This window comes from Buteo buteo, chromosome 2 (assembly GCF_964188355.1).
Source record: "Buteo buteo chromosome 2, bButBut1.hap1.1, whole genome shotgun sequence".
Taxonomy (NCBI): Eukaryota; Metazoa; Chordata; class Aves; order Accipitriformes; family Accipitridae; genus Buteo; species Buteo buteo.
In genome coordinates this window covers 56400925-56428018 of record NC_134172.1, presented here as the reverse complement: position 1 = coordinate 56428018, position 27094 = coordinate 56400925, and the positions used below count along the sequence as shown (strand labels likewise).

The 27094-nt window shown below is 42.5% G+C and overlaps 1 protein-coding gene across 3 annotated transcripts; it reads right to left on the bottom strand.

The window, feature by feature from the left end:
- Positions 1-485: 485 nt before the first annotated feature.
- On the bottom strand, positions 486-23732 carry CTNNB1 (catenin beta 1). 3 transcript variants are annotated; one of them, XM_075055596.1, is made up of 16 exons: positions 23495-23732; positions 8995-9052; positions 8276-8503; positions 7884-8137; positions 7556-7794; positions 7269-7470; positions 6795-6939; positions 6244-6347; positions 5817-6155; positions 5404-5562; positions 4321-4440; positions 4018-4168; positions 3805-3926; positions 2527-2587; positions 1541-1761; positions 486-1258 (listed from the first exon to the last, which is right to left on the bottom strand). In XM_075055596.1, exons 2-15 carry the CDS (start codon positions 9005-9007, stop codon positions 1553-1555), a joined length of 2346 nt encoding a protein of 781 aa, XP_074911697.1. In that variant the 5' UTR covers positions 9008-9052; positions 23495-23732; the 3' UTR covers positions 486-1258; positions 1541-1552. The 3 variants fall into 3 exon arrangements, with proteins under 3 accessions (XP_074911697.1, XP_074911706.1, XP_074911716.1); XM_075055605.1 differs by having other exon boundaries at positions 23621-23726; XM_075055615.1 differs by lacking the exon at positions 1541-1761 and having other exon boundaries at positions 23495-23729.
- Between the last annotated feature and the right edge of the window lie 3362 nt (positions 23733-27094).

The following is a 27094-nucleotide window of genomic DNA, read 5'->3' as shown; positions in this document are numbered from 1 at the left end:
ACCCACACAGGTGCTGCCTCCAGAGAAGTCAGTCACACACAGCTCCTATCTCTCTACCTCACACAGTACCTGAAGACTGAGGACACCTGAAACTGGGTTTCAGCTACTGAACCAGCTCACAGTTTGAGCAAAGGCTCCTCGTCTGACCCTAGTGACAACACACATCTGAAGTGAGCTGAAGCAGTATGTTATTACTTTTTGAAGCCCAGAAGTGAGCACATAGCTGGCAGGCCACGCACAAAGGAAGGGGTCAAAGCAAAGCAGCAGGGCAAGGGGAAGAATGCCCCCTCAGAGGATCCCAGTAAGAACAGTTTGTCATTGGAGCTGAGGCTCTCTGAATGGTAATTGCTCCTTACCAAGGATGAAAGGGCAACGGTTCTGGCTTCTTCCTCTGACATACTGAAGGTGGTGTGCAAGTCCAGAACAAGTTTCAGAGAACTTTAACAGACAAATACACTTTCTGATCTGAAATAATTTGACACAGAGTGAATTAAAAGTTTACTTTAATTTTGAACCATTTTATAACTGCATTTTTCTCATGAAGCATCTGTATCACAGCAGGCTACAATAACTTTGGGATAAAAGGCAACTGGTAAACTGTCCAATACAAGGTTCCAAATAAACAGTTCTTACTGGCCCCTACCCAGACATATCCCAGATAAAGTTTTTGATCAAAAACATGAAATAGATCCACCTGCTTATTTTAAGCATATTAAAAAGGAAACTAATTGGACCATTTCTATTTGTCTAGTTTTTTTATACAAAAAGGCTACACGTTACACTTTATTCAGAATACAGTTAGAGCGATTATGAATTAGTGTTCTACACCTTTACTCAATCCTTAAAAATTAGAAACTGCTGTAGCATATTCACTATAACTTAATACTACGAGAGACTTTAAAAAAACCTAACAACAATTACTGCAAAAAGAAAGGCTACTTCCAAAGCAAGCAAGGTCAGTACCATTACAGAGATTTAAAAAAAATAATAAATTTTTAACAAGCAAGGCTAGGGTTTGATAAATTCCATCTTGCAATTCATTCTTGTGCATTCTTTGTTTCTTGAATCACTCCCAAAATCCATTTGTATTATTACTCCTCGACCAAAAAGGACCAGAACAAAAAGTTTACTTCAATTGTTCCCATAGGAAACTCAGCTTGGTTAGTGTGTCAGGCACTTTCTGAGATACTAGCCCACCCCTCGAGCCCTCTCAGCAACTCTACAGGCCAATCAATGCAAGTTCATTCAGATGATACAGCTGCAAAGAGAAAAAAACAGGTGTCAGTGCTCCCAAGTAAAGGCCTGTTTTAACACATCAAGACTGCATGAAGCCAGCGCACAAGACATTATTACAGTTAATTACTTCCACACTTCATGGCAGAAGTCAGTTTGGAGTGTACTGATCATGTGTTTCCAGAGTGCTTATTCATTATTGTGGCACCCAGTTGAGCCAATCCCTCCCTGCCAACCAAGTCCTCAGTCCAGTCATCTGTTTTTCTCTTTTTGTTTTGTTTTTAAATTCAAGGTTGGAGCTTCTTACCTAAAGGATGATTTACAGGTCAGTATCGAACCAGGCCAACTGATTACTGTCACCTGGAGGCAGCCCATCCATAAGGTCCTGGGCATGGCCAAGATCTGGCAGACCATCAACTGGGTAGTCAGCACCAGGGTGGTGGCCACCCATTTCATGTTCCATCATAGGGTCCATACCCAAGGCATCCTGACCGTATCCGCCAGAGTGGAAAGAACGGTAGCTAGGATCTAAGAAAGTTAAAGGTGGCAGAGGGAAAAAAAGCATAATGTTAACAGATGTTAGATGCATCAGAAGCTGCAAGTATCAGTGTGTGAGAAGATCTTTGTAGCCATCTAATTTTCTTCTAGTTCAGCCAAGTTCAAAACAATCTGTGGCCTGCCCTTAATGGCTATTCCATTGTTCGAAACAGCCTTCCAGTATGATTCTGCAGACAAAGCACACTGCAGGCAGAAGCACGAGCAGATTCCAGCCAAGCCATTAGTCTGCACAATCAACAGTACTAAAATTCAACAATACTGCAGCAAAACCAGGCTCCAAGACTGTGGACTGGCTTCTGAAAGACTAGTCAAAAATAGCTTAGAATCCTTAGGGATAGGCTTGCATTCAAGTCTATAGACACTTACAGACTAACACATTCAATACCAGCTTTTTTGTTTTAAAGAAAAACTGCACTATTGGAATTGTCAAGTCCATTTGTAAAGAATGTAGAAGATTTCTGGAAACAACAGCTCAGCAGGACATTCTCCCACAAGACCCAGACAAGAGACACCAGTTTTGCATGTTCATACAGCTCCCACTTCAGCACTGCCAGTGGTGTTGCAGAAACTGGTTATGTGAACTGGCAGTTCCCCATCTGCCTGTCAGTTTGCAATACCTTGGCTGAAGAGTTAATTCACTCTTCACTCATTTGCAGTTCTCCTTTAAAAAAAAAAAAATCTATGACTTGACTTCATCCAACTTAGGTTTAGTCAAGGGGAACAGAAGAGACATACCATCTGGGCGGTATCCAAGAGGTTCTCCCTGGGCACCAATATCAAGTCCAAGATCTGCTGTCTAGATGTACACAAAAGTTACAAAACAGTTTTAATGTCAGGTTTTGGGGCCAGCACTAGTAGTTCTGAGTTTAAAAAGTTCTGAAGCTTGCCCCAGATCCCTTTTTAGCAACTCTTCTGCAGTGAGCACTGCAGCATGTTACTTTCGTGAACATGGAACACCTTTTTTACCTAAGCATCTGCATCCAATATACAACAGCCAGATTTAGGCATAGGAATCCACAGATCACTGGAAAGAGGGTTCTGTTTGGGAATGAAAGAGATGGGGCAGGTCTAAGACCACTCACCCTCAGGTACACCTGCCCCAACTCCTGCAAGTCATCTGTTCAGAGGTTCCTGAGCCAGCAATAGAGCTTTTAAGGGTTCTGAAAAGACCTCCCCCGGTTTGCACAATTACAGAATTAATTGCCTGTCCGTATTGCAACTACATAACTCCAATCTCAAAGAGATACTCCATTTTAGCTTTTTTTTTCCCCCCACATTACTGTGGTAGACACAGGTCTTAGGAAAACAGAAAAGCAAGCACTGAAATAGTACAAATCAAGGGCTACTGTTCCTTTATTTAGTAAAAACATATATGGTAAGACAAGCTAGGCTCCTGAATCTTAAGAATCTGGGGGAAGACAGAGACTTCATGAAACCTTCCCTCTACCCCATGTACACAGTTTGTTTTCAGTCTCAATGCACTGTGTAGCCCTTTAAGCACAAAAAAAGGCAATGTGTGATAATCAGCCTGTAAACATATTCAAGCCTGAAAGCTCAGTTCTAAGGAGAACACAAGTTGCATTCCCACCCCAAGATTACTAGCCCTACACCGTTTGCTTGATGGAAGCCTTACAAGATATGTTTTATGTTTATGATTCCCTCCTATCACTCATGCCTCAGTTTTTGCATTCCGAGTTCATCAGGTTCTGACAAGCAACACAGAAGCATACAAGGTTCTTCTACAGAGCTTTGCACACTAAAACATAACGAGCATTACAAACTTTAGCAGCAGTCGAGAATGGACTCTTCCCATCTGCAAGGGAAGAAGCAGTTCTAAGGCTGCTTGCCACAGGTTCACTGAACCTGAATACGTAGCAAGAGTAAAGAAGGTACAGCCATGTGCAAAGCAGGGCCTGTGTCACTGATGGCATCTACACTTCACTACTGGAAGGAGGGAGGACCTGAACATAAAGTCTCCCCAAGGAACCATTAATACAAAAAGACACAACTCACCTCGTTCCAAGCCATTGGCTCAGTCCGGAACAGAGAGCTTGTCAATTCAACTGAAAGTCGCTTCTTATAGTCTTGTGGTTTGTCCTCAGACATTCTGAACAGCACTGCAGCTGCGTATGTTGCTTTTGAAAGCAAGAGTGATTTTAGTAGAGGTCGAGTCTTCTAGCAACTTTTCTAACACAAATATGAAACTTATCTTTCAAGTTCACTTACCAACCCCCTCATTCCTAGAATGAAGCAGTTCTGTTAAAGGGGCAGTTGCACCTTCAGCTTCAATTGCTTCAGCTGCTTCCTTGTCTTGAGCCAGTTCACAAAGTACACCAGCAGCTACTCTCTGGATATTCTCAATGGGAGAGTACAACAACTGCAACCAAAACACAAGGGGTTCTTTAGCTCTTCTACTTGAAACGAGCTCATCAGCACAATCTGACTTAGTAGTCCTACCAAGGAAGCATAAGAGCCATTTTACCAGTTTTCCTAGTATGTGCTATAGCATTGTCTTGAGCTCTTGCTTACCTGCACAAATAGTGGAATTGTATTTAGACCCCTGATTACGATTCGATTATGAACATCACGTGCAAGAATATGCAGGGCTCCAGTGCAGCCCTCGACAATTTCTTCCATACGCACACCCTCCTAGTTAAGGAAAGAAAAGGCATTTTTTGAAATTGAGATATTGCATGCTATCTTCTAAGATGACTGACAAAAAGCTGATCAGCCTGCCAACAACCCAACCAAACTTGTCCCCTGCACATAACCCCTTCCCCCAACAGGGCTCATATCCGCTATCTACTACATCACACCTTCAAACTTAACATCCAATCCTGCTAGAAGTTGGCCCAATTTATCCAACTAAATTCAGCAAGTGAAGCATCTCAGTGGAACTCCTCCCCAGTGGTCTCATTTTAATTTCAGTTCATTATGAACTTCATGTCTGACAACACTGTCTCTTTTCCCCCCAAGCTGGATTAGCTTGGCAGTTTACTGAGTTTGAAACTGGTTATCAGTAACAAAGAGGCTCCCTCCTGCCTCTGCAAGTATTAACTACACTCCTGTACTAGTAGGTACTGCTTCCATTTGCCCATGCTAAGGCAACTTTCCCTTTGTTAATGTGTTTAATGGGGGCAGAGGGGGGAATCAAGACTGATCTTGCCACACTGACCTGGTACCCAAACAGGTAACAAGTATGGAGCCTGTACAACTTTTACAACTCTAAGCACCCTTGAAAATACACAATAAGGTGTGATAGCATTCTTAAACCCATACTTCTGAGAAGGATGAGGCAGTTCTTGTTTCCTTGCCAGAGAGGCTACTTGCCTTGCCAGAGTAGGCAAAACCAGTATCTCTGATCTATAGCATCCAGAATTAAATGCTCAAGAGGTTCTTAGTAAACCAAGAACCTAGGTTTTGGTATTCTTGTTTAAGAAAAACTTCAGGTCTGCCCAGACAGAATTATCAGCACACCAAGAGAGTAACATGAATTAGAGCAAGTGATAAGACAACAGCTATTTAGACAAATACATGGCTGAGGCCCACTGACAAATTAGGAGTTTTGGACACAAGTTTTACACATAACTTCAGTTAGCGGTGGCCACTTACCACAAACTGCTGTTGTGTCCCACCCATAGAAGTACGTCGCTGGGTATCTTGATGTGCTCTAACCAGCAACTGAACTAGCCTTGGAATAGCACCTTGCTCACGCAGTGGGGCATGGTTTGCAGGACAGAGTGCCAGATTGCGGATCAAACCGACAGTAGCCTACAATTAAGAAAGGGGGTGGGGAATAAAAGAGCATGACTGGTGTGCTTGCTGTTAAGAGATTTCTTTTTTTCATCAGTTGATCCCAAATGTTTAAACCTCTAGGAGACAACACTAAGTTGCTCAATTGGAGCAACTTTCCCATCAGACAAATTACACTCCCCAACACCTTGGAAACAAAGTATTTTTCACAGTTAAAGTTACATTAAAAAAAGCACCAGTTTCCATGCTGAAAGCTGCTAACCATTATTTACCTTGATCAAAGGCCAGTGTGATGGTGGGTGCAACAGTTTAACCACCACTGGGAGTCCATAATGGAGACGTACTGCATTTTGAGCCATCTCAGCTTCTTGATGTCTGCTGGTGAGGTGACGAAGCGCACAAATAGCAGGTTCTGTGATGTCTTCCCTGTCTCCAGCCCGGAGAACTGTGCGCACAAGAGCCTCAATGCCACCAACCTGGCACACCATCATCTTGTTCTTGTAATTGTTGCAGGTAAGATTAGAAAGAATGCCTGCAGCACAAGTCACAACATTAATATCATCTGATCCTAAAAGCTGAACAAGAGTTCCTAGAAGGCCTTCCATGCCCTCCTGCAAAAAAAGAGGGAAGAAAAATTTAGTCTCTCTCCTCTTCCACTATGTTGGTTTTTGATCCCGATCCCTTAGAAGAGCCATTTACCTGCTTTGTTGCAGCATCCGACAGATTCCTCAGAGTCCAGAGACAGTTCTGGACAAGACGCTGGCTTGGATCTGTGAGGTGGAGTCCCAAAGCTTGCATCCCACCTATAAGATAGTACAAATTTGACACCATTACTCAGATGCTCATCTTGTGAACAGTCAGGTCCTTCTCTTCCTTGAAGTCTGAGTGCATATCTCACAACCTTCTAGATCCTTCTTGGCATTAGTAATGTAATATGGCTAGGCCCTAACTCTTCATCACACAGAGGAAAAACCCTGATATTCTCTTTGTGATGCTGGGTCTTGTTAAATGTATGCATATTCTAAGGGGACCATTCTGACAATGCTCAGCCACCCAGCTAACAACATCACAGACTTACTTAAAACAGACTGCCTTTTATACTTCTGTATACTAAAGGCCTCCAAAACTAGTTGTGGACTGAAGGACCAATGCAAGTTCAATTTTTGATGCTAGCAGTTTCTATTCTTGTGTGGAACGTATGTTGAAGTACTGTATAGCTTTTTAAGTTACTGTGGGTACAAGGTACTTACCAGCCTCAACAATAGCAGGTTTGTTGCTGGAGCAGACTGACAACACCTTCAGCACCCTACTTGTGGTCCACAATAGTTTCTCGTAAGTATAGGTCCTCATTATGTTTACTAGAGCCTGGGGTCCACCACTTGCCAGAATAATCAGCTGAAAAACAGCAAAAACAACATTTATCTGTCACTTCCTGTGCAAGTCAGTAGGTAGTAATTGTTGCTGGCTTACACCCACCATAGGCTACAGAACTCTAAAAAACTGTTCACATCTGCTGGTGTGGTCCATAAGTTTTGCAGTCTCACTATAGCACGACTGCATTTCTGCAGAATAATTCCTGCATCTCTCACCTCTTGCAAGGTCAAGACTGACTGGCAAAAGGCCAACATGGCTGAGATTCAGAATAAGGAGATCAGTACACAGGAACTGTTAGGCCATTCATAGCAAGCTTGCTTGTTAAGTACTTCAATAGCAGAGGCACTTACCTTACTTTCTTGATTGCCATATGCTAAGATCTGAAGGCAGTCCGTTGTGATGGCCAAGAATTTTACATTTGTCTTGTTAAGCAAGGCAACCATTTTCTGCAGCCCACCAGCTAGACGGACCGCCATTTTGGCTCCTTCCTGATGTAACAGGAGATTGTGAAGAGTTGTAATAGCATAGAATAGCACAGAGTCCACTGGAGACCTACAGAAGGAAAAAAACCTTGTGAGTACCTGCACCTACCAGTACCAACTAAAAAACACAAGTACCATCTTAGTAGTCTACATACCCAAGCATTTTAACCAAAGCAGGGATGCCTCCTGATTTGAAGATTGCCAACAAGCCTTCACGGTGATGTGAGAGGTTGTGTAGTGTACCTGCAGTACAACGGGCCGTTTCCACATCATTTGTATTTTGCATCGTACGTACAATAGCAGACACCATTTGAGGAGATCTCATAATAGCATGGCGAGACGCTTCCTTTTTGGATAACTGATGAACCATAACTGCAGCCTTGTTCACCACCACCTACAGAAATATTTGAAGAAAGCTTTTAGTTTTAAGGTCATTGAAGCAGCCCCACAAGCAAGCTACACTGAGGCAAAGAAAATGCTTACCTGGTCCTCATCATTCAACAGTTTGGTCAGTTCTGGGATTGCACGAGTTGCAAGTTCTGCATCATCTTGGTAGTTTATCAAATTAACAACAGCATGTTTTAACATCTGGGATGGCTCAGCCAGGCGTTGCACATTAGTTGGATGAGCAGCATCAAATTGCGTGGATGGGATTTGCATTCCTTCATCCAGTGTTTCAGGGAACATAGCTGCACGCACTCTCTGAGCTCTAGTCATTGCATACTGGCCATCAATATCTGAAAAACAAGGCAAGTCATTACCTCAAAACTAGGAATAAAAAGCTCATCTTCTAGATAGGTAATAATTTGGTATTTACATTTCTGTATTGTTAAGCTGCGTGTCTAAGCAAACCAGTGTAATAGAAAAGGCCTTACCAGCAACTTGCTCCTGGGTAAAGGACTGTGAGAATCCCTGCTCCCACTCGTACAGCACTTGTGTTGTGTCCACATCTTCCTCTTCAGGATTTCCCTTGCCACTCAAGGAGGGAGCAGTTGTTGTGGCACCAGAATGGATACCAGAGTCCAGATATGATTGTTGCTGCCAGTGACTCACTGCTGCTTTTCTGTCTGGCTCCATTGCCATATCCAACTCCATCAAGTCAGCTGTAAGAAATCATTGTTGAACAATTAAGTTGAGTTCAATTACTCCAGCATGTATTAATCCTTCAAGAGATCACACATGTTTATAACAGTTTATTTTTGTTTAAAACAACTACCTCAACCCAGCAGAGGTAACACTGCAAGCAAGACAGCATTTTTAAACTGAGGCTTTATGTCAAACCAGTGCAGACATCTGTAAGCCCGACTAACAGGCAGAGCAATCACTGCTATTGTTAGTCTACTGCTTAAAGGTTCCCTTTTCCACATAACATGATGATGTACTTGACTGTACTTAAGAGACCCAAAATGCTTACAATGACAAACTTGTCTGCAGGTTTGAGTTCCAGTGTAATGTATTAATTTCTGTAGTAGTGCAGACATTATTCAACCCAAGTGACTTTAAAAAGTTAAAAAAGTGAAGCAAGTAGCCAGTTTAACTGCTCTTTATTAGAACTGCTAGATTCTAGTAACAGAAATTGTAATGCATCATATACCTTGGGTTGCCATGTTCCTTGTGCTCCCAGAACTCCTTCCTGCTACCTTTCAGAGACCCTAAAAAAGAGCAAGGTGAGAACTTAAACACTAATCAGAGCTAGTAAGACAGGATTTCATATTAGAACACTAGAATAGCAAACTAAGACTTCACACATCTTGCCATTTCATTACTACAGTAAGTATATTCAAATGCTAATTAGCAAACCCCCATGGACAGAGAGCCAAAAGAATGAGATATGTCACCCAGACTTTTTCTGGCAAACTATATGTAAGATATAGTCTCCTCTTAAAGCTGGAAGAGAAAAAAAATTGAAGACTGACCATGATAGAGCCATTTTTTACTTCTCTATCCTTGCATAAGAAGTCCAGACATTAAATTCCACAGCTTGGACATGCTGCAAAGACATGGGCTACATGTCAGACTTCCTCCTTTCCCTCAAAAACAACTACTCTTAAGATACTAGCAAAACTGCTTGATACAGGGCTACAACATGGATTTTCACAGGGAAGGCTGAAATGACCATTTAAGGCAGGCTGCTATTATTCAGTGGTACAAAGACTACCTAAAGAGTTATTATTGAACCTCCTCCTTTATGCCTTTCCTGTACCACAAGAAGAAAGGTTTCTTCCTATGCAAAAATACTCTTCCTTGAAGTTAAACTGAAAATTGAACATGCTTTATAAACAAATGCTCTCTTTTAGTTGCACACATGAAGTCACCAAACTCGCTTTTTTTTTTTTTGCACAGAAAGCCAATATAATTGGGGGCAGGAGGCTGAAATATTATCAAATGCCCTATCAAAGTCTTCAGTATGCACCTCCATTTGATATCACCAAGCAGTACGAAGTATTTGTACCATAAATCTGTAGCTGTCTCTTCACTAACCCAGAAAGAGAAATTCAAGGCTACAGCTTCACAACAGGTCACTCAAAGCTGTCATACTTTTATTTCATTTGTTCCCCTTCCCCCCACAGTCCAACACTGTTTCCAGCACAGACACAGAGCTGGTGACAGCCTGTTCTGGGAGCTAGCCAAGCAGAAACATTTGTAGTGGTAACTAGTGCAGCGAGCAAAACCATCTCTTCCAGCAATCAAGCTTTCAATGTGCAGTTAGGTGTTAGAGCTATGCTGATCAAAACATTCCTAGACAATGAAGTAAAGGCAAGCCACTAATCTCTTTAAAGGACAGGTTTGCAGTACTGTGTCAGGAGAACAAAGTCCATTTGACGATGTATTTGTGTAAAGACAGATTTCCCAGTTTAAGAGTTTCCTCCAGGAGTACTTTTTAGAAAATCATAATTAAACAGAAGACAGGCCTGCAGTTTTAAAAGTCTCACTGAATAAGTTAGGCAACTCCGAGGCAAGCTTATATTTCACTGTCTCTGAGCCAGCTGCAGAATACTCCAACAGCTCCTGAGGAATCTAGTTACTTTGCTGTATACATGCCAGTGCTGTTTGTCCCGACTCTGCACTCCCACAACTTTTGGCAGCAACCCTTCCCTGGCTCTTTCAAAATGGACAGTAGATCTGCATCTGCAGCAGATAAGCAGCATTGAGCTGATTTAAGATGTAACACAACATACTGTAAGTACCCTGCACTATGCAGTTGGAAACACTTAGGTTCCTAAACCAGTCCCTACTCCACAGCCTGGAAGAAACTAGCCAACTCGGAGCCTACTCCTCACAATCTGCATGGAGGATGCACTGACAATACAACCATTTTTTTCCAGTTCCTTAAACACTGGATTCTTCCAATATGCTGTTAGGAGTTTGGGAGTAGCAGTGATAAGGGGAAGGAAAATCTTAAGTCATGCTGTCAGTTCACCATTAATAGAAAAATTCTCCTGAGTCTCTAAGTTGGAAGAAGTGCCTGAACAAAAGCTTGATAGCTCCCCACAGGTCTTATGCATTACTTTGTCAACCCCACTAACACCTTCCAAACAGAAAGAAGTGGGATAGCACTAAAAGTAAAAAGCGTACCTTTGTTCCCCGTAGTCCTCGCTGTAAGTCAGATGCGACATTTCCAACAGAAAACTGGGCAAGATCTATGCAATTCACAATATGCTTGGCACAAAAGATAATCTATTTTTATTCTAACTGTTCCTGTTTCCTCCTATCAGCAGGCTGCTAATAAAAATGATCACCAAACTAGTTTTGAAGTTAACATACTGGTAGATGAACCAGTCAAGACCATTGACTATGTCTTGAGATATTTACTACCACCTCAGATTCAAATATGCTTGGGAACAACATTTATAATTTCCTTCCACTGTTGAATTCTGCACAGATGAAGGAAGATGCCTTACAGCAACTGCATTCTGAAATCGTTGTTTCAATTTCAGCAGCCTGAAGAGATACGAGTAGCTGTACCATTAGGTACAATCCAACAGACCAGACTAGCCACTGAACTGCAACACTATTCCAAAATAAAGCTGAAGAACATCTACAAAATAGCAATGAATAATGCTGATTTAAGTGTTCCGAAGTGCATTATCAATCAGATATCCAGTCTTTGAAATGCTAACCTTAGATCAGCCTGCTAGCTGCAGCTTAGTTTCTAACATCCTAATCTGCATTTCATACACCTGTAACCACCCAACAATTCCAGGTAGCATTTTTTTTTTTTACTTAGATGGGAAATTGGTTTTAATCCTTAAGAGTTCAAAATAACCGCAGACCAAAGGTAGCCAGGGAAAAAGGGTACATGCTGTTTGGTTTTAAGGTTTCTATAACTGAATGTTCTCCCATATTTTCCTTCCCATTCTCTTCTCATTTTACAAGGGGGTAAATCAAGTCAAAACAAGCTGCTGACTTTGTCTTCCTGTGTGTCACTGACAAGGTTAACCACTACACTTACAAAAGGAGCAGCAACCCCAGACTAGGTACAAATATTCATTTTCCTGACAGAAACTGGATCAATACATGCAGGGTGGGGGTAAGGTGGTGGGAGAGTAGAAACAACATTAAAAAAAGCACTCCTGCAAAGATAACCAAGGTTGTAGCCTTCAACCATGAAGCATATACCAGCTCCTTTAAATCAAGCTATTCAAATCGATTGGAGGACACATGACTAGTGACATTACATTGTCAAGGTCAGTAATACAGATCTTAACCATCAAGAAGAGACAGAAGGACTCGTTATACTTTACAAACTTCAGCATAACAGCAAGCTTCTGTAAACCTCGCTATTTCTAAAGACTACCTGGTACTCGGAAGTCAAGTCTGAATTTTGAAAAATGTCATGTTATACAGAAGTTCATATGGAGGTACTGCCAGGATTTACAGGCTGTTAACTTCTTAAAAACCACCTCCTCCCCCATGACACTACCCACTTGTTTAGCAAGCATCAGCTTTTGGTTTAAATGGAGGTTGGGTGGTTTTTTTTTTTAAACATATCTGAAGAGCAATGCAAGACATTGCACTAGACTGTATTGTGTACCATCAGTCCCAACCTTGCATCTGAATTCTAAAAAACTGAGAAAGAGTTCTGCAAGCTTAGCAGGCTTATGAGCTAATAGTTTCAAGTCACTACAGAAGACTATTCAAATTTCTTGGTTTTCACAGGAATGAAAGAGTATTTTGATGATGAATAAAACTTAGGTATTAACTTCGGATTTTGGAGAAGAGTTATGCACATGCCAAAGTAGTCAACAAGCCCACAGCATTTCTCAAATCTGAACAATAATTCTGAACAGCTTTGGTAAAACCTAGATAATTTTCTTTCTAAAGCTGTTAAACTCCATTAGGACAGAGCACAGTGAACTGTTTACTTCTACTCTGTCTTACAGAGGACAAGAACTATGAGAATAGCCCGTCTAGGGGAGGGAGTATCAGCCTGACATTTACCTGCCTGGTATATCAAGACTACGGTACATTTGCACCTCTGCTGCAGTTTATCTAACATAAACCTATTTTCACTGTCAGCTAAACCAGTTTGTTAGCCTACAGAACAGCTCATATTTGCAGCTTGTATTAAATAAAAATGTGTCCATCTTCTTTCAAGGTTACTGCTTTAATCTTAATAGAATCTCTTCACTAAGATTGACTCAGATTATACCTGACTGATCTGATAAGCAGACTCCTTCCCTTTGTAAAGGAAGTCAAACTTAAAAGTTTGCAAGTCTTCCAGAAATCTTTTGCTTGAGAGCACCATGTTACTAAACCCTGTATGAGAAATCAAGACCAATACATGCAATCACCACAATCTATTTACAGGGAACACATCTACTAACCATGTTCTTATACATCTCTAAGTCTCATCCAGGACAGGCCAAGCAACTGCATCTGTAAATTAGCCATCAGTGCCGAGTGACGCATTTTCTTACATTGAACAAGCATATCTTAATCTTCCTGTGACAGTCACAGCAGTTAAAAACATGTATCATCTACACAGAATTGAGAAGTACCTGCACTGGAAAATAGTTTTCTCCAAGTGCTCCGAAGTTATTGCAACCATTATCAAGGTGTTACTGGAAGCATTTGTTGGGTCTAATTTTATAACTGATCTTGTTTCAGGCAGCTGCCTGCCAGTGATGTTGCCTGTGTATGTGCTTTACAAAAAGTCAGTAGCCAAAATATACAGGCAACATCAGTTTTACAATTAGTAACACCAGATGACTACAGCACTCATTCCTATGACCCAAGAACAGAAATCTAAGAACTTAATGTAGCAGAAGCTTCCTAATAACCTTAGTTTTCAAGTGGAGGATGTGGGAAATACATTCAATTAATGATTTTTAAATAAAAAAATCCTTTGATCTTATTCTGGAAGTTGTTGCTGTTTTCTAGAAAAGGAAGCAGGGCAGGGGGAAATTATTTAAGACAATACTGATAGTAGAAACATCAGAGAAGCTTTCACAGCACAAGTGGCTGACCTGTGTCCTTAAGCAATTTTTGGTCTAACCTACCCCATAGCTATAAGCACTCTTGCAACAGGCAAACCTAATTCTTATAAAGACATGATCCAACTGAGATAGTCACTTTAATATTCATTAGGAATAGCACTAAACTGATTAACAGGAAGCCTAAAAGAAGTTATTTTTCTTCCTTCAAACAGGGAGGCCTATAATCAGTTTATACCTGCCTACTAACTTTAAAAAAAAAAAGCCAAAGTCTTTGTCTAGCTGCAGAAAACATGGCAGCTACAATTTGAGAGGGAGCTAAGGAGGGAGAAGTTACAGGTGACCTGTAAAACCCAATTTACAGATTGCCTATCCACAGATGATGGGCAAGGATGGTACTTGTGGAAAGTAATGATTCAGCGTATTTGCATTCAGTTTCTTAGACAATTCTAATTTTGGATTAAGCAGCAAGGTAACCTGGGAAGTTAAAAGGAATGTCATTTGCCTTGTAGGTCTCAATTTAGGAAACTCATTTTCTACCTTCAAAGGTTAAACAACTTCAAGAATTTTTACCACCAGAGATCTGTTGTAAACTTCTAATTACTCCTTATCCAAATGGGGATAGAGACCTCTCTCCCATATCCTCCCAGATATTCTAAACTAAACTTAACTTTGAGGATTTTTATCTGGCTTCTATCGAGCTCTGGGGTGAAGTATGCACTGTAGGTAATTTTGGCAGCCCTTCATGTATCACGTGAGATTCGTAAGAAGTCCTGAAAGTACAGTTTGTGTTGTATGTTTTAAGGGATTTCAGAAGCTTGCTGCAGGAATGACAGTTGGGTTTTACAATTTTTCTACACAATGAACAGAAGATACTTTATTTCAAAGTAGGAACAGATAGAATGCTCGAGTTTCACTCTGAAGATACGCATTTAAAAAAAATTTAATTCTTGTGCAACAGTACCACACAGGATTAAATACAACAGTTTTCCTTAAGTACATTCTATATCCACAAAACAAGTACTGAACAGCATTCCCATATTCTGTCTAAAGTAGCAGCATTTGCAGTCCTCAGTCACCTTGTCCACTCTGAAAGGAACAGCTGTATGCAGTGAGTGCAGATTATTTTGAAGTGAAAGTTGTATGCAAGCATTAGAGGGCCTTGATTATTGTGAAATTAGTCGCTCACCAGTACTGACTTCTGGATTAAGAAATTCAATTTTTCAAATCCTTCCTCACACCAGCAGTTTTAAGGACCTGGATGGACAAGAACTACTATGAAACTCATTGAAAAATGATTCTCAAATAATGGTTCAGGGCTATAAATTATCACATTAAACAAAGCAATGGACAACTTGGATATTTTTGGAGACAGTAAAGTTCAGGTTTACCTTATTATCTCTACCAAGAATCAGAATATAAAACTTCACATTTTTCTTATTAATGTCAGGCTTCCTTCTGCTTTCAGCAGGCTGATATTTAATACTGGGTAAAAATACCTTGTCATAGGCCATTTGAAGATATCCTAAGTAAATGGAAGTAATTTATACAATATGTAACATCAAAAGGAAACAAGTCAAACCATACAGCCAACTCTAAAAGGAAAAAAAACCAACCAACCCACCATGGGTTCTTACAGCTCTAAAACATTTCTATCTTCTTTTGGGTTAGATGATAGAAACACTCATCTGTAGCCTTCACTACCACCTCAGAAGAAATGCCATAGCAAGAGGTAGAGCAGCATTACTATATTTAAGTGTTATTCCAAGATGTAGCAACCTCAACTATTTCAGTAGTTCTGTTGAAAATTAAGAGCTACCAATAATCTTAACCTGCATGCCACAGCACATGCCCACAGTGAAATCCAACTTACTGATTCTAGACTGCAACAGAACAAACTCAAACTTTAACTCATGACAAAACTGCTCTGGTCATTTCCTCAAGCGACATTTGCTTAACATCATCCCCCCTAACCACTAAGCAAGAATACTTAACACCAGTGATAAACTCAGCATCCTATGTAATCCATCCAGCTTGAATTTATCCAAGCTAGTATACTTCAGGCAATGCATTCTACTGATGCTTGCAGAAAGGTAGAAGATCCCTTGCAAACAGCAATGTGTTCTATTTTAGATTTAGCTAATCAGATCACAGCAAGTTTGACTCTGAACCCAGAATATACAACAGTTTAACAATTTAAAGTTGTTCTTTAAAAATAATAAGACCTGAAAGTCTAAGATTTGTTTCTCCTATCAAACATTAGGAAATTAAGAAGCCTGAATACTATCTGCTTTACTGACCTCAAAGGTTAACAGGTTGCAGCTTCCAAGCTTTAAATATCCTTAATATATCCTGAAAGAGGCAACAAGCTAGCTCAGATAATCCACAGAATTAAAGTGGAAGGGGAGTATTTGACAGCACACACACAGATATGCCAATGCTCTCACTACAAGTGACCTCTGCTTTCAGCCACTGTTTTTTTGCTGCTTCATTTCCACATCATTATTTCTTTTTTCCTTCAGGCATCCCAGTTTGCTATTACATCAATTGTTCTGGGTTTCCAGCCTTTGTCTTCTGCCTTAGAAATTATCTAAGAACTCCCTTCCATAACATAAAGGCAGAAGAGCTTCTCTACGCTAGCTTTTGTAAGTTGGTTTTGTTTTTTTTTTTTAATAAGAGTTCATTTGATGCCACATCACAAAACAAAGTGTTAATGCCTGTCTATTTTCAGTCATCTCAGCAATCTAAGACCAATTAAGAGCACAGAGTAGAGTTTCTATTCACATGCTCATTACCTAAAGCAAACAGCACGCAAATATTTCTGTTCTTGCTAGACTTCTCTAAGTTGATTACAACTACTTAATGGAACTGAAGTGCAGGCATCTGGTAGTCTTGACTAGGCTTAAACACTGGGTTAGCTGTATTAAAAGGATTTATTCCTCAAAAAATGTCTAGTGAAGGAAAGACTCCGGTTATGAAGTCAGAAAACTTGAGGCTCATCTTTGAATCCATGCAGCCTTAAGCACACATGCAGGGGGGAGGAAAACAGGCCACAAGAACTTTACAACACAGCTCTAAGGCTCCATTCTACCACTATTCACTTCCATTTAGGACTGGAGCACTACAGAGTGTTCTGATACTACAGGACACTCACCTGGCCCCTTCTTCCCAAAAGGAACAGCAGGCTAGTAAAGAATCACACTTCCAAGCCAGCTTGCCAAATGATCAAGTGTGACAACTCATTAAGTTTCAAGTGCAGTTGAGACTAACATAAGGGTAGTAAGATCCACATTTTGTTTTGCTCATCCTAAGTACAGAATGCCACCCAGAACATAGGTAGTTTTAATTGTTCAAAGAGCAACTTTAGCCACTAACCAAAAGTTCAGGTAACAAAATGTATCAGAAATGGACTTGGTGAGTTTTCACTGCCAGATGGGATCTCTTTCAGCTGCTGGCATCGAGTGTCCCTGAAACACAGCACTTTGAGCAACTAACACAGCATTTAGGCACTAACAGCTTGTGCAATTAGTCAGGGTCTTCACAAGTACTAAGGTTTTAAGTACCCTTTTAAAAACAACCCGTTAGAAGTTTCAATAAAGCAACAGTTAACATTGGTCTGAGCGCCATGGTCAGCCAACAAATACTTGAGATAACTAATTATAAAATGATGAGAACCTGTGGGAGAATTCAGAACACTCACATCAGGTAAGTTACTAAAAAAGTAATAAAGTTCACCTGGGCACTGACCTGCACAATCATTCTAAGAGATGAACTTTCAAATTTTAGAACCTTCCAGGAAGCCTCCCCAAAAATGAAGCTGACAATATCATATAAAGGTTCTCTAATACCTTTGATGCACACTACTTTAGGACATTTTAGAGCAACTTTGGTGGATATTGATAGGACACCTAAAGAGGTCAGAAGGTAAGAAGCTACCACCGTAATTTCTTACAACTATCAGGGGTGCCCTACAGAATTTTGTTTGATGCTAGCCAGAGCCTAAAGCTGCCAGTGTCACATGGCTGGGCATATCATGCAGTGTGAAGACCACACACACCTTTTCACATAGTCCCATATTCTTTGCTACTTAAAACCATACTTATACTCTAGCAGCTGAAACCTTACAACACTGGATCTTGTCAATTCAGAGAAGTTAGTTTTTGGATCCACAGCACAATTATTTTGCCCTTTACCTTAAGAAACATTCAGGAGTTGCAAGAGGTCTGTCAACACAATCCTTTATATTCAAAATTATGGGCAAGTATACCAGCAGCTTCTAACAAGATCTGCAAACAAAACAAAGTTACCTTCTCAAAGAGAGCTACCTTCTGCACCAGCTATTCATTTGTCCTCTATAGAAATCTCTGGTTGTTTCCCAGAGCTATAAGCAGCAGCTGTGCTCAAGCTGACAGAGAAATTACCAGGTCATGTTTGAAAGTAATGGTTCAAGAGAGCTTTTTACTGGCAAGTATACTGCAACACTAACAAAATCTATCACTTTATTTGTAGACAAGATTGGCTCCAAGTACCTACATATCTTTCTTCACTGTCCAAGCGAGGAGCTGATGAAAATCTTAAATTTTAAGATTATATGTGAGGAACTGCTTCAACTACTAATCAGGTGTTCCACATCCAGCTTGAGAAGCAATACTCTTCTCCACATAATGTACATATCAATCCTTTGACAGCAGTTTGCAGCTCAGTATTAAAAGGACTGGTATGACAGTTTCAAGTTTATGAACTTGCATTAAGTTCATAACAAGATTATCAACCCAATTACTCTTATGTCTTAATTGTTTTGACCAACTAAGCACCACCAACTCACGCAAGTAACCTCAAAACAGTTACTAAGTCAATTCTGTTCAGCAATGGATTTACTTTGAGATCTTTTGGTCACCAGCAAGCATTTCCAATTAGGGTTTCATGCAGCATTATGTTTGAGTATCTTCACGGCTGGGCAAAACATTAAGAACAGTTCTATTATCACAGCTTAGAGTTACCACATCTTATCTGTGGGACACAGTTAGGTATCTATATTATGCATACTCCTGCCTTTCTCAGTTAGGCATGAGCAAGTGTTTGTAGCTAAGGCGTAGTTTGCCAGCAGTACCCACCTAATAAACTAGCACCAATTTGCAGCTTTTGGTCCATGTGCCCCTACTTTCAGTGAGATATCCATAGTAGAGATGGCAGTAGCCAGGGTCAAGTATGATTCTTTAGTCTTACCTAGCCACATACAAAAAAAGCTGCCATCATGACCATTTAGAGAACTTAAAATACTATATTACACTTCATTTAACACTAATAAAGTTCAGCAACAAACCACTGCCAGCACTCAAGCTTCCTGCCCACTTACCTTTGAGTGTCAAAAAGATACTTAATGGTTCTGCAGTCATTTATCATGATTGCCTACATCACTAACAAGAAGGTTGACAGCCACTGCATTACAGAAGTATCTTTCCATCCTGTCTGTGTAGAACTTAAAACATTCATTTCCACTCTAATACAACAACTTAGCAATCTCCCTTCCAAACCAGTAAGTATCTAACCATAATCTAGTTTCTTCTTAGGCTGCAGCCATGTAGCCAGCCCTGAACATGGATGTTAAACATGAATCTCCATGGTTTAAGAAACCAGGATGATTAGTCATAATTGCACTGACACTCACAAAATACTTACAAATCTGAAAGTAGCTGCCTTTGCTTGTCTGTCAGAATAACTATGTATTTACAGTAAGACATACTTACACTCCAAAAAGTACTGTTTAAGCAACAAACATGCTAATGAAGTCTGACATTTTAAGATCCTTCTTCAACTCACTTTTAATTAAGGCAACCTGACAAGGCAACAGCATTTATCAGCACCTTTAGGATGTTAAGATTTCTGGCCACTGGAGGGCACCTGAATTGTTGCCAGGACAATACAGAATTACTTGCTACAGTTGGTGCAGAGCTGGCAAACTTCTCCAATTTATAAAAGTCTATTTAGCACAGTAAGCCAGCCTAGAAATGCTAGTTCCAGCAAATATACTTACAGTGCACACTGTGCATTTGCCAACTCTACTAAGATCCAGCTAGCTCATACTGCCTTTTTAAAAGCAGCAACCTAGAACACTAAATTAACTCTTTCAACCTTTAAGGGAGTTAATTATTAAACAAGGCTGAGAGTCGATTTAGTATTAAGTAATACAGTAAGTACTTTACTTCTGCAATACTAATCCAGTCAGTGTACATTGTTTCCAAAAGCAACTTGGATCATCAACAAAAAGTTCTTCTGTAATGGAAGCTGTAAAACAACATCTGCACCCATACTTCCCAAGGCAGCAAAAGCATAGGACACATTTGCTTTCACATCAGAGTGAACAGATTCAGGAGGGCAGGCTGAGTTACAGGTATACATTTCACCTGCTCACCTTAACAATTTGGTGTTCCATATAGACAAAAACACCAGAATAAGACTTCCATTAGTTCTCTCTTACACTCGAAGTTACCTTTCAGTGCAAAAAACTTTTCTGGCTCCTTTCTTCTCTGAGAGGCAACACAGGCCACACAACACTAGCATATTAAGACATTACCCTCTTGGGCTAAAGCCTGATCACAGACTACAGCAAGTTTTACCTTGGAATCAAGTGCCAGAAATGGATATTAAAAGTTAACCACTGTCAGGCTACTTTATGTTGGCAAGTCTAACGAATGCAGTTGGTGCACAACATTAAAGCACCCCCAAAACGAGTCTTCCAATGCCTAACTAGAAAGTCAGCAATACTGCCCTGCCCATCTGACCAGGATAATAATTTTATCTAAAGCGACAAGAAAAGTCACATGCAATACTTACTGCCAAGTACTTTGCAGAATTTTGCGAAGCTTATGCAGTGCCGTTTCTAAGTTACCACACAGTCACCCAGAAAGGCAAGGGGCTCAGAGCTTGCAAATGCATGCTGTGAGGACCCAAAGACAAGTCCCAACTGCCTGCATAGTTTCTCAAAGTTTTATCAGGCTTCATGAAGTACGATGTTCAAGATAAGCAAGGCCAGTCCTGATTTTCCTGCCATGGTATGCAGCCTGCCAGAGTCCCAGAACAAGTTTTGCTGCAAGCAACTGCATGATCACTACAAGCCCTGCATTACCAGCTTTAGCTATGAATTAACATGAGTGATTCTGACTACTGCTGTATTTGCACAGTAGTCTGCCTACTAGACAATATTCTGCAGAAACATTCTTATCCAGGAGTTTCAGACTGCACATTCAGATTTCAGTTTATAAGACTGAAGCTTACTACTTCCCTTTCCACCCTGCAAAATACTGCAAAATTAGTTAAGAAGGCCACTAGTACTAACTTGTCTTTACATCTCAATTAACTTTCTGAGGTATAGTGTTCTGAAGAGTTAAACTCAAGTTTCTGGTGATGAAAAACCAACATCCATTTCACAAAGAAACCATACATCTGAAGGGCAACCAGGTTTCATGGCCAAGATTTGATAAGCCAGTTACTGACACACCACGTAATCAAAGCAAAACACTAGCTCATAGTAGACTATATATCAAGCAAGCAGCCCAGCCTATTTATTGCTTAGGCAAGAAAAAGGAAGCTTGGTTTACTAAGGCTGTAACAACATTTGAAGAACTTTCTCAATCAAGCTTTACTTGGTATTAAATCCTTGCTTTTAGAAGCTATTGTGCATTGCATTGTCCTTTCCATCAACATGTTTTTACTTATTTCTCCCCTAGACTCTTTGAAATGATCAGACATGCAAACCAACATGAACATTCCCACACCAATCAGTTTATACCTAAACAGAGAATACATGAACTAACAGCCAAGCAAATATGAAATTTCTTTAGAACAACCCCAGAACCGCAAGACACTCGACATGATTTTATACCAAATGGCTGAATTTAGAGACCCTTAAAGCCTGATCTTAACACCTAAGTAGCCTAATTTTCAACAGTACCAGACATTAGGCAATCAACCCAGTAGCCACATACCTGCAGCTGTCAGCACCTTTTTATTCAAAGTGCAAGATTAACATTAGGTTCCTGGACTGTCAGTCACTTGAAATTCACATAATAACTTAGCCCAATAAACATCAGTAAGTTTTGCTTTTTGTGCTGTTTTAAAGCCTTGCAGTAGTACCTTTTTGTCATTCAGAAGCAAAATCATAATTGGTAAATTGCTCTCTGGTGTGTCCAAACTTACTATCAAGAAAAACCCAACACTCTTTCAGGTGGTTTTCTTGTCTTTGCCTTTACTATAGTCTCAGCACATAAAGATCCTGTTTTACTAAAACCCCTCCTTGATTTCCGTCCATCGACCTCAGCATACCAGCCCAGCCTCTTTCCATTCACCACTTGCATACTTTGGGGGATGGGAGGACCACAGATGTCTGGAATATACAGAATGTCAGAACAATGGCTGCTCCATGAGAAAGAGATCAAGAAGTAGCTGATTACAAAGATCAACACTGCTGTTCCTAAAGCCACAAGTTTCCCGTAGTACCTTCACAGCCTGTCCTATCTTCCCAGAAGGGATAAATCTCCAGTAGATGTCTTCAGGAAGAGATTCAAAAAGAAACAGCCCGACATCCTACATCAAGTTTTAGCTGGGGAAGAATCTAAGGTTTTTCTACATTTAAGAAACCTCACTGTTCCAGGAGCAGCTAATCATGCACAAAAGAGAGGTGAACTAAGCTTTTCGGGGGAAAAGAAAAAAAAAAACCAAGACAAAACCACACCACATATGGAGCTCCCTGTCCCACGGGAAATCAGAAACAAGTGCCCTATATCCTACTGGGAGTAACAGCAAGTTGCTTCACACACCTCAAAAGTGCGTTAGTTTGGGAGGCTGGAGCCGCCGTCGCCCCCCCAATCGGCCACAGAAAGCAGCAGGCACTTCCCCTTGCAGCATGCGAGCCCCCACCCTGGCCAAGTCCCAAGTCATTCGCTACAAGAGTCTGGTAATGTGGGTGTTAAAAACTTAATTTGATTGCTCCCAGCTCCGGGGAGCTTCATTTAGGTGACACCCAGAAAAAGCATAACCTCTCCAGCAAATATACATGCAACTAAGGCAGAAAACCCACAAGGTAACAGATTAGTTATCTCCCGCTGACTGCGGTGACCGTGATTAGTTAATTATATTCGGTACAAATAAACCCGTCCCCCGCTCTCTTCCCCCTCCTATCACCAACGGTGGTCTGCAGCCCACCGGCGACTCAGTACCTCCTCCCGCCCTTTAAAAAAAAAAAAAAGGCACCAAAGTACTCCGGCCTCAGACACAAACGCAGCCGGGAGCAGAGACCCAGGGGGACCCGGGCGGCGGACACTCGCCTTCTCCTGCAGACCCGAGCAACCAGTCCCTGGCCCCAGGACGAGCTTCCCAAGAGACACCTCGGGAGCTGCAGCTGCCGCCTCCTGCAACCACGCAGCTGTCCGGACCTCCCAAAACAAGAGCCCTCTCCTCCTTTCCTGCTCCCACACTCCCCCCCCAGAGCCCCCCCCCCCCGGTCCTTCCCGCCTCGGCGCCGGGCACACCCTGGACCCTCCAACGGCCGCGGGACACAGCGCCCGCGCCCGCCCGCCCCAGGGCAGCGGCGGCCGCTGAGGGAAGGGGGAACCCGGCCCGGGCTCGCCCCGAGTTCCCGCCGGATAAAGTGGCACTAACGTTGCAGGGAAGCGAGAGCGCAGGGTCTCCCCGGGCTCCGGCTGCTGCCCGGGCGATCCCGGTCCGGTCCGTCTTTCCTTCCTTGTGTCCCCCCCCCGCCTCCTCCTCGCTTGGCTCTTTGCTTACGGCGGTGCCCCCGCCGCTCTCCTCCCGGGTGGCGACCGTACGATGCGGCGATGTTAGTCCCCTTGCCCCGAGCGCCGGTGCTGCTCCCACCTCCGAACCGAGCGAGAGGCTTAAAATGGCGTCGCTCACAAGGAGGTTCTTATAGTGAGCGTCGGGTTCGTCTGTATCCTGCCGCCGCGGCCGGGCGCAGCGCGCAGCATTCCACAGGCACCAGCGCACAGGGCAGGGGGAGGAGAAATAGTGCCCGGCTCCCTGGGCGGAGGGAGACAGAGAGCAGCAGCGGCGGGAAAGCGGCCGCGAGCGGGGGAAGGCCGTGGCGACGGCGCGGCGGGGGGAGGCAGGGCGGGCCGGGCCGGGCCGAGCCGAGCCGAGCCGGCGGGGTGGCGGTGTGGCGAGGGGCTGGGGGAGAACAGCGGAGACACCTTGTTCCGGAGGTGGGGAAAAGGGCTCCGAGTTCCCGGCTGGGAGAGAAGTTGCTGCCTGAGGGTGGAGTAGAGGCGGTGGGGGAGGGGGTGCAGCTGAGGGGATTAGCCCGGGGTCCCGCTTTTTGGGGGGGAGGAGGGGGGCGATAGGTGGGCGTGACACCCTCCCACCCGCCTTTAATTTGGCGTTTCGTTGCCTGCGGATTTTTTTGTTTGTTTTGGGTTGGGGGGGGGGCTTTTTTTTAAACGCACGCCACCAACTGTAGTGAAGCTGCGTTCTCTCAAACGCTTGTGTCGCCAAGTGCGGGGACGCTCCCGGGCTGCTTTGAGGAAAAACGGCCCCGGCTCCGGGCTGGGGCAGCAGCCTGCCCAGCTGCCGCCCCGGCCCGGTCCGGCCCCGTCCGGCGGGGAGGCCGGGGCAGCCGGGGAAGGTGGCGGCGGGGCCCGCTCACGTCGGCGGAAACGCGCTCCGCTCTGCCCTTGTAAATATTTGTCAGGAAGCAGTTGCCAAAGAAAGTATCTCGTTATGCAATTTATTTATTTTTTTATGGAAGAAGCGAGCTTCCCCCCCCCCCCCCAACACCTCCTCCTCGCCCGTCCCTCGCCTCTTCAGCGAGTCGTAAAAACAGGAAAATATTATGAATTGCACAAGGTTTTTCGCGGCGTGCAGAGCCCTGTGAAGGCACGTATGTGGCAGCCTCTTCCTCGGCGTGCGCGGGCTTGCACAGCAAGATGTTTTACAGACTTTCTGCGTGTACCGTCTTGCTTGGCAAAGTGTCTTTAACATACTGGGGGGGGGGGGGGAATCCACGCACATACCCCCCTCTACATGGAACAAGGACCGTGTATCCTAACATGTTTATGTAAAACATCCATTGCTAGTGAAAGATGGATTTTTTTCTTTTCTTTTTTCCTCCAGCATAAATTTGCTTTGGCACTAGTGGGTGTTGGGGGTTGAATTCTTGGTCCCAGGCTGGACGGCTTCGTGCAGCCCCTCATTCCCCACCAGCCTCCAGCTTCTGTGGTTCTTGAAGCGGTGAGATGGGCAGTTCACGGAGGGGCCACCTCCTTTATACCTGTTTTTCCACTGATAATACCGTTTTAAACAGGCTCTGAGTGTCTACTCAGGAAGTTACACTTAAAGATTTTTTTTTTTTTGCTGTTGATTTATTGAGTAATGTGTTAGACTAAAGGAGCCTCTTCTGCAGTGCTTCTTGATTTTCACATCAGCTGCTTTTTTTCTTTTGAATCGGTGCTTTTTAAAACAGGGGATTTCTCCCTGGGGAGTGGGGGGGGGGGGGGGGGAGCATTGTAGGGCTTGCTGCACACAGAGGCACCATAACCCTCACAGGTGGACCCGGCATGGGTGGCAGGGGGCCATAACCCAGTGGGACAACTGCAGGAGAGGGGTCCTTAGTCTGCGGGTTAGCTGTCACTACTAAAATGGCTCTGGGAAGGCAGTGGTGATTAAAAAAAAAATCCTTGTTTCCTCCCCACTCCCCCCTGCCGTTGCAGGGCACGCAGCAATCATTGACCCACCAGCCTCCTTGTGCAGTGGGCAACCTCCAGTCCCCGCTAGTAAGGAAATGAAATGCCGCCTGGACAACCCTGAAGTCGGAGGCTCAGGAAATACAGCTTTCCTTGCCGCCTTCTTTTCCCTTAGGACAGTTGCCCATTTTAACAATGCTGGCCAAAAGGAGGGCAAGAACAAGGGCAACCATCGACAAGAGTCGGCAAAGCAAATCCTGCTGGATCAGGGCCAGCAGGCTGTGAATGCTCATCACCTTCCAGGGGAATTACTTGGCGCGGCTGTGAGCAGAAGGACCTTGCCGTTCTTGACGCCAGAAGTTTGATTCCAATTTATGATAAGAGTCAGAGAAAGTATTCCTATAGATTGGTTTAGGCATTAAAAAAAAAAAAAAAGGAAAGGGTGTGTGGGGAAGAGTTAATTTCTTTGTCCACCTCCCTTTCCCAGCTGCCTTCCTCAACAACCTTGGGAAAATCTGCTCTGCCTTGGTTTCACCCTCTGTAAAATGGGAATAGTAATACTGACAGACTCCTCCTTTTAGATCCCTGGATCAAAGGTACTATATAAGTTCAAAGTGCTGTTTCCATAGGACATTATTGCCAAATTCCCTATAAGCGATTCCATTGGGTACTTGATAACAACAGTAGAATCAGTCAAACGCCCTTGATGTGTTGCATGGTCCCAGATACCTTTCAGAGCCTCTTTGTGTGCCATCCCACCCCCTGAGGTCTGCAGGGATGGGGCTTTTGGAGCCCGGATTTTGCAGGAGCAGGAGGGGTGCAGTCCGTGTCTTTGCTTCTGGCCCCTGAACTATGGACTGCTTTTCTTTTTGACCTGAGGAGGACAACTGGAACTAGCCCTTTTAAAACCAGGTTTAAAACATACAACTTATATATATATAAAAATTTCATAAAACCTTTAGTACATAATGCTAAACTCTTGTTGATTTTTGGTTGCTTTACTCTTGCATGGTTTGCTGTCGTTTTAATCTGTTTGTTTCACTGCAAAGTGGTGAGGATGCTTTTGGATCTAGACACATTGCTAATAGAAATTTGGTTCATGTTAGCTTTGCAATTTTTAGCTATTAGGCAGCTAAACATTTTCTAAAATTTCACATTTTAAAAAAATAAAACTACCCCAGGAAAACTAATATCTTAATAGCTGGAAGTGTTGCAATTATGATTAACTCGTAATACTGTTCTTTCAATTATAAAAATGTTTCTGAAATACATTTTGTGTTTTTAAGTTTTCTAAAATACAGTGTGTTACGGTCCACTATCAAAACAAGAAGAGTAAATGCTATATTGGATATTGCAATGCGGGGCTTCATGAGTAAATTCACAAACAGTCCGGTTATTCTTCCTCTTCTACTTTTTTTCTTTCCCCCCATAAGAAGCACTAAGTGTGTATATGCGGCTTCAGAAGTTTCCTTAGAGCTCTTTTATACTTTAATAGGTTTGTTTTGGTGGCTGTTTGCTAGACGAGTATGCTGCAGACATATTTTTTTCAAAAGGTCAAGCAGTC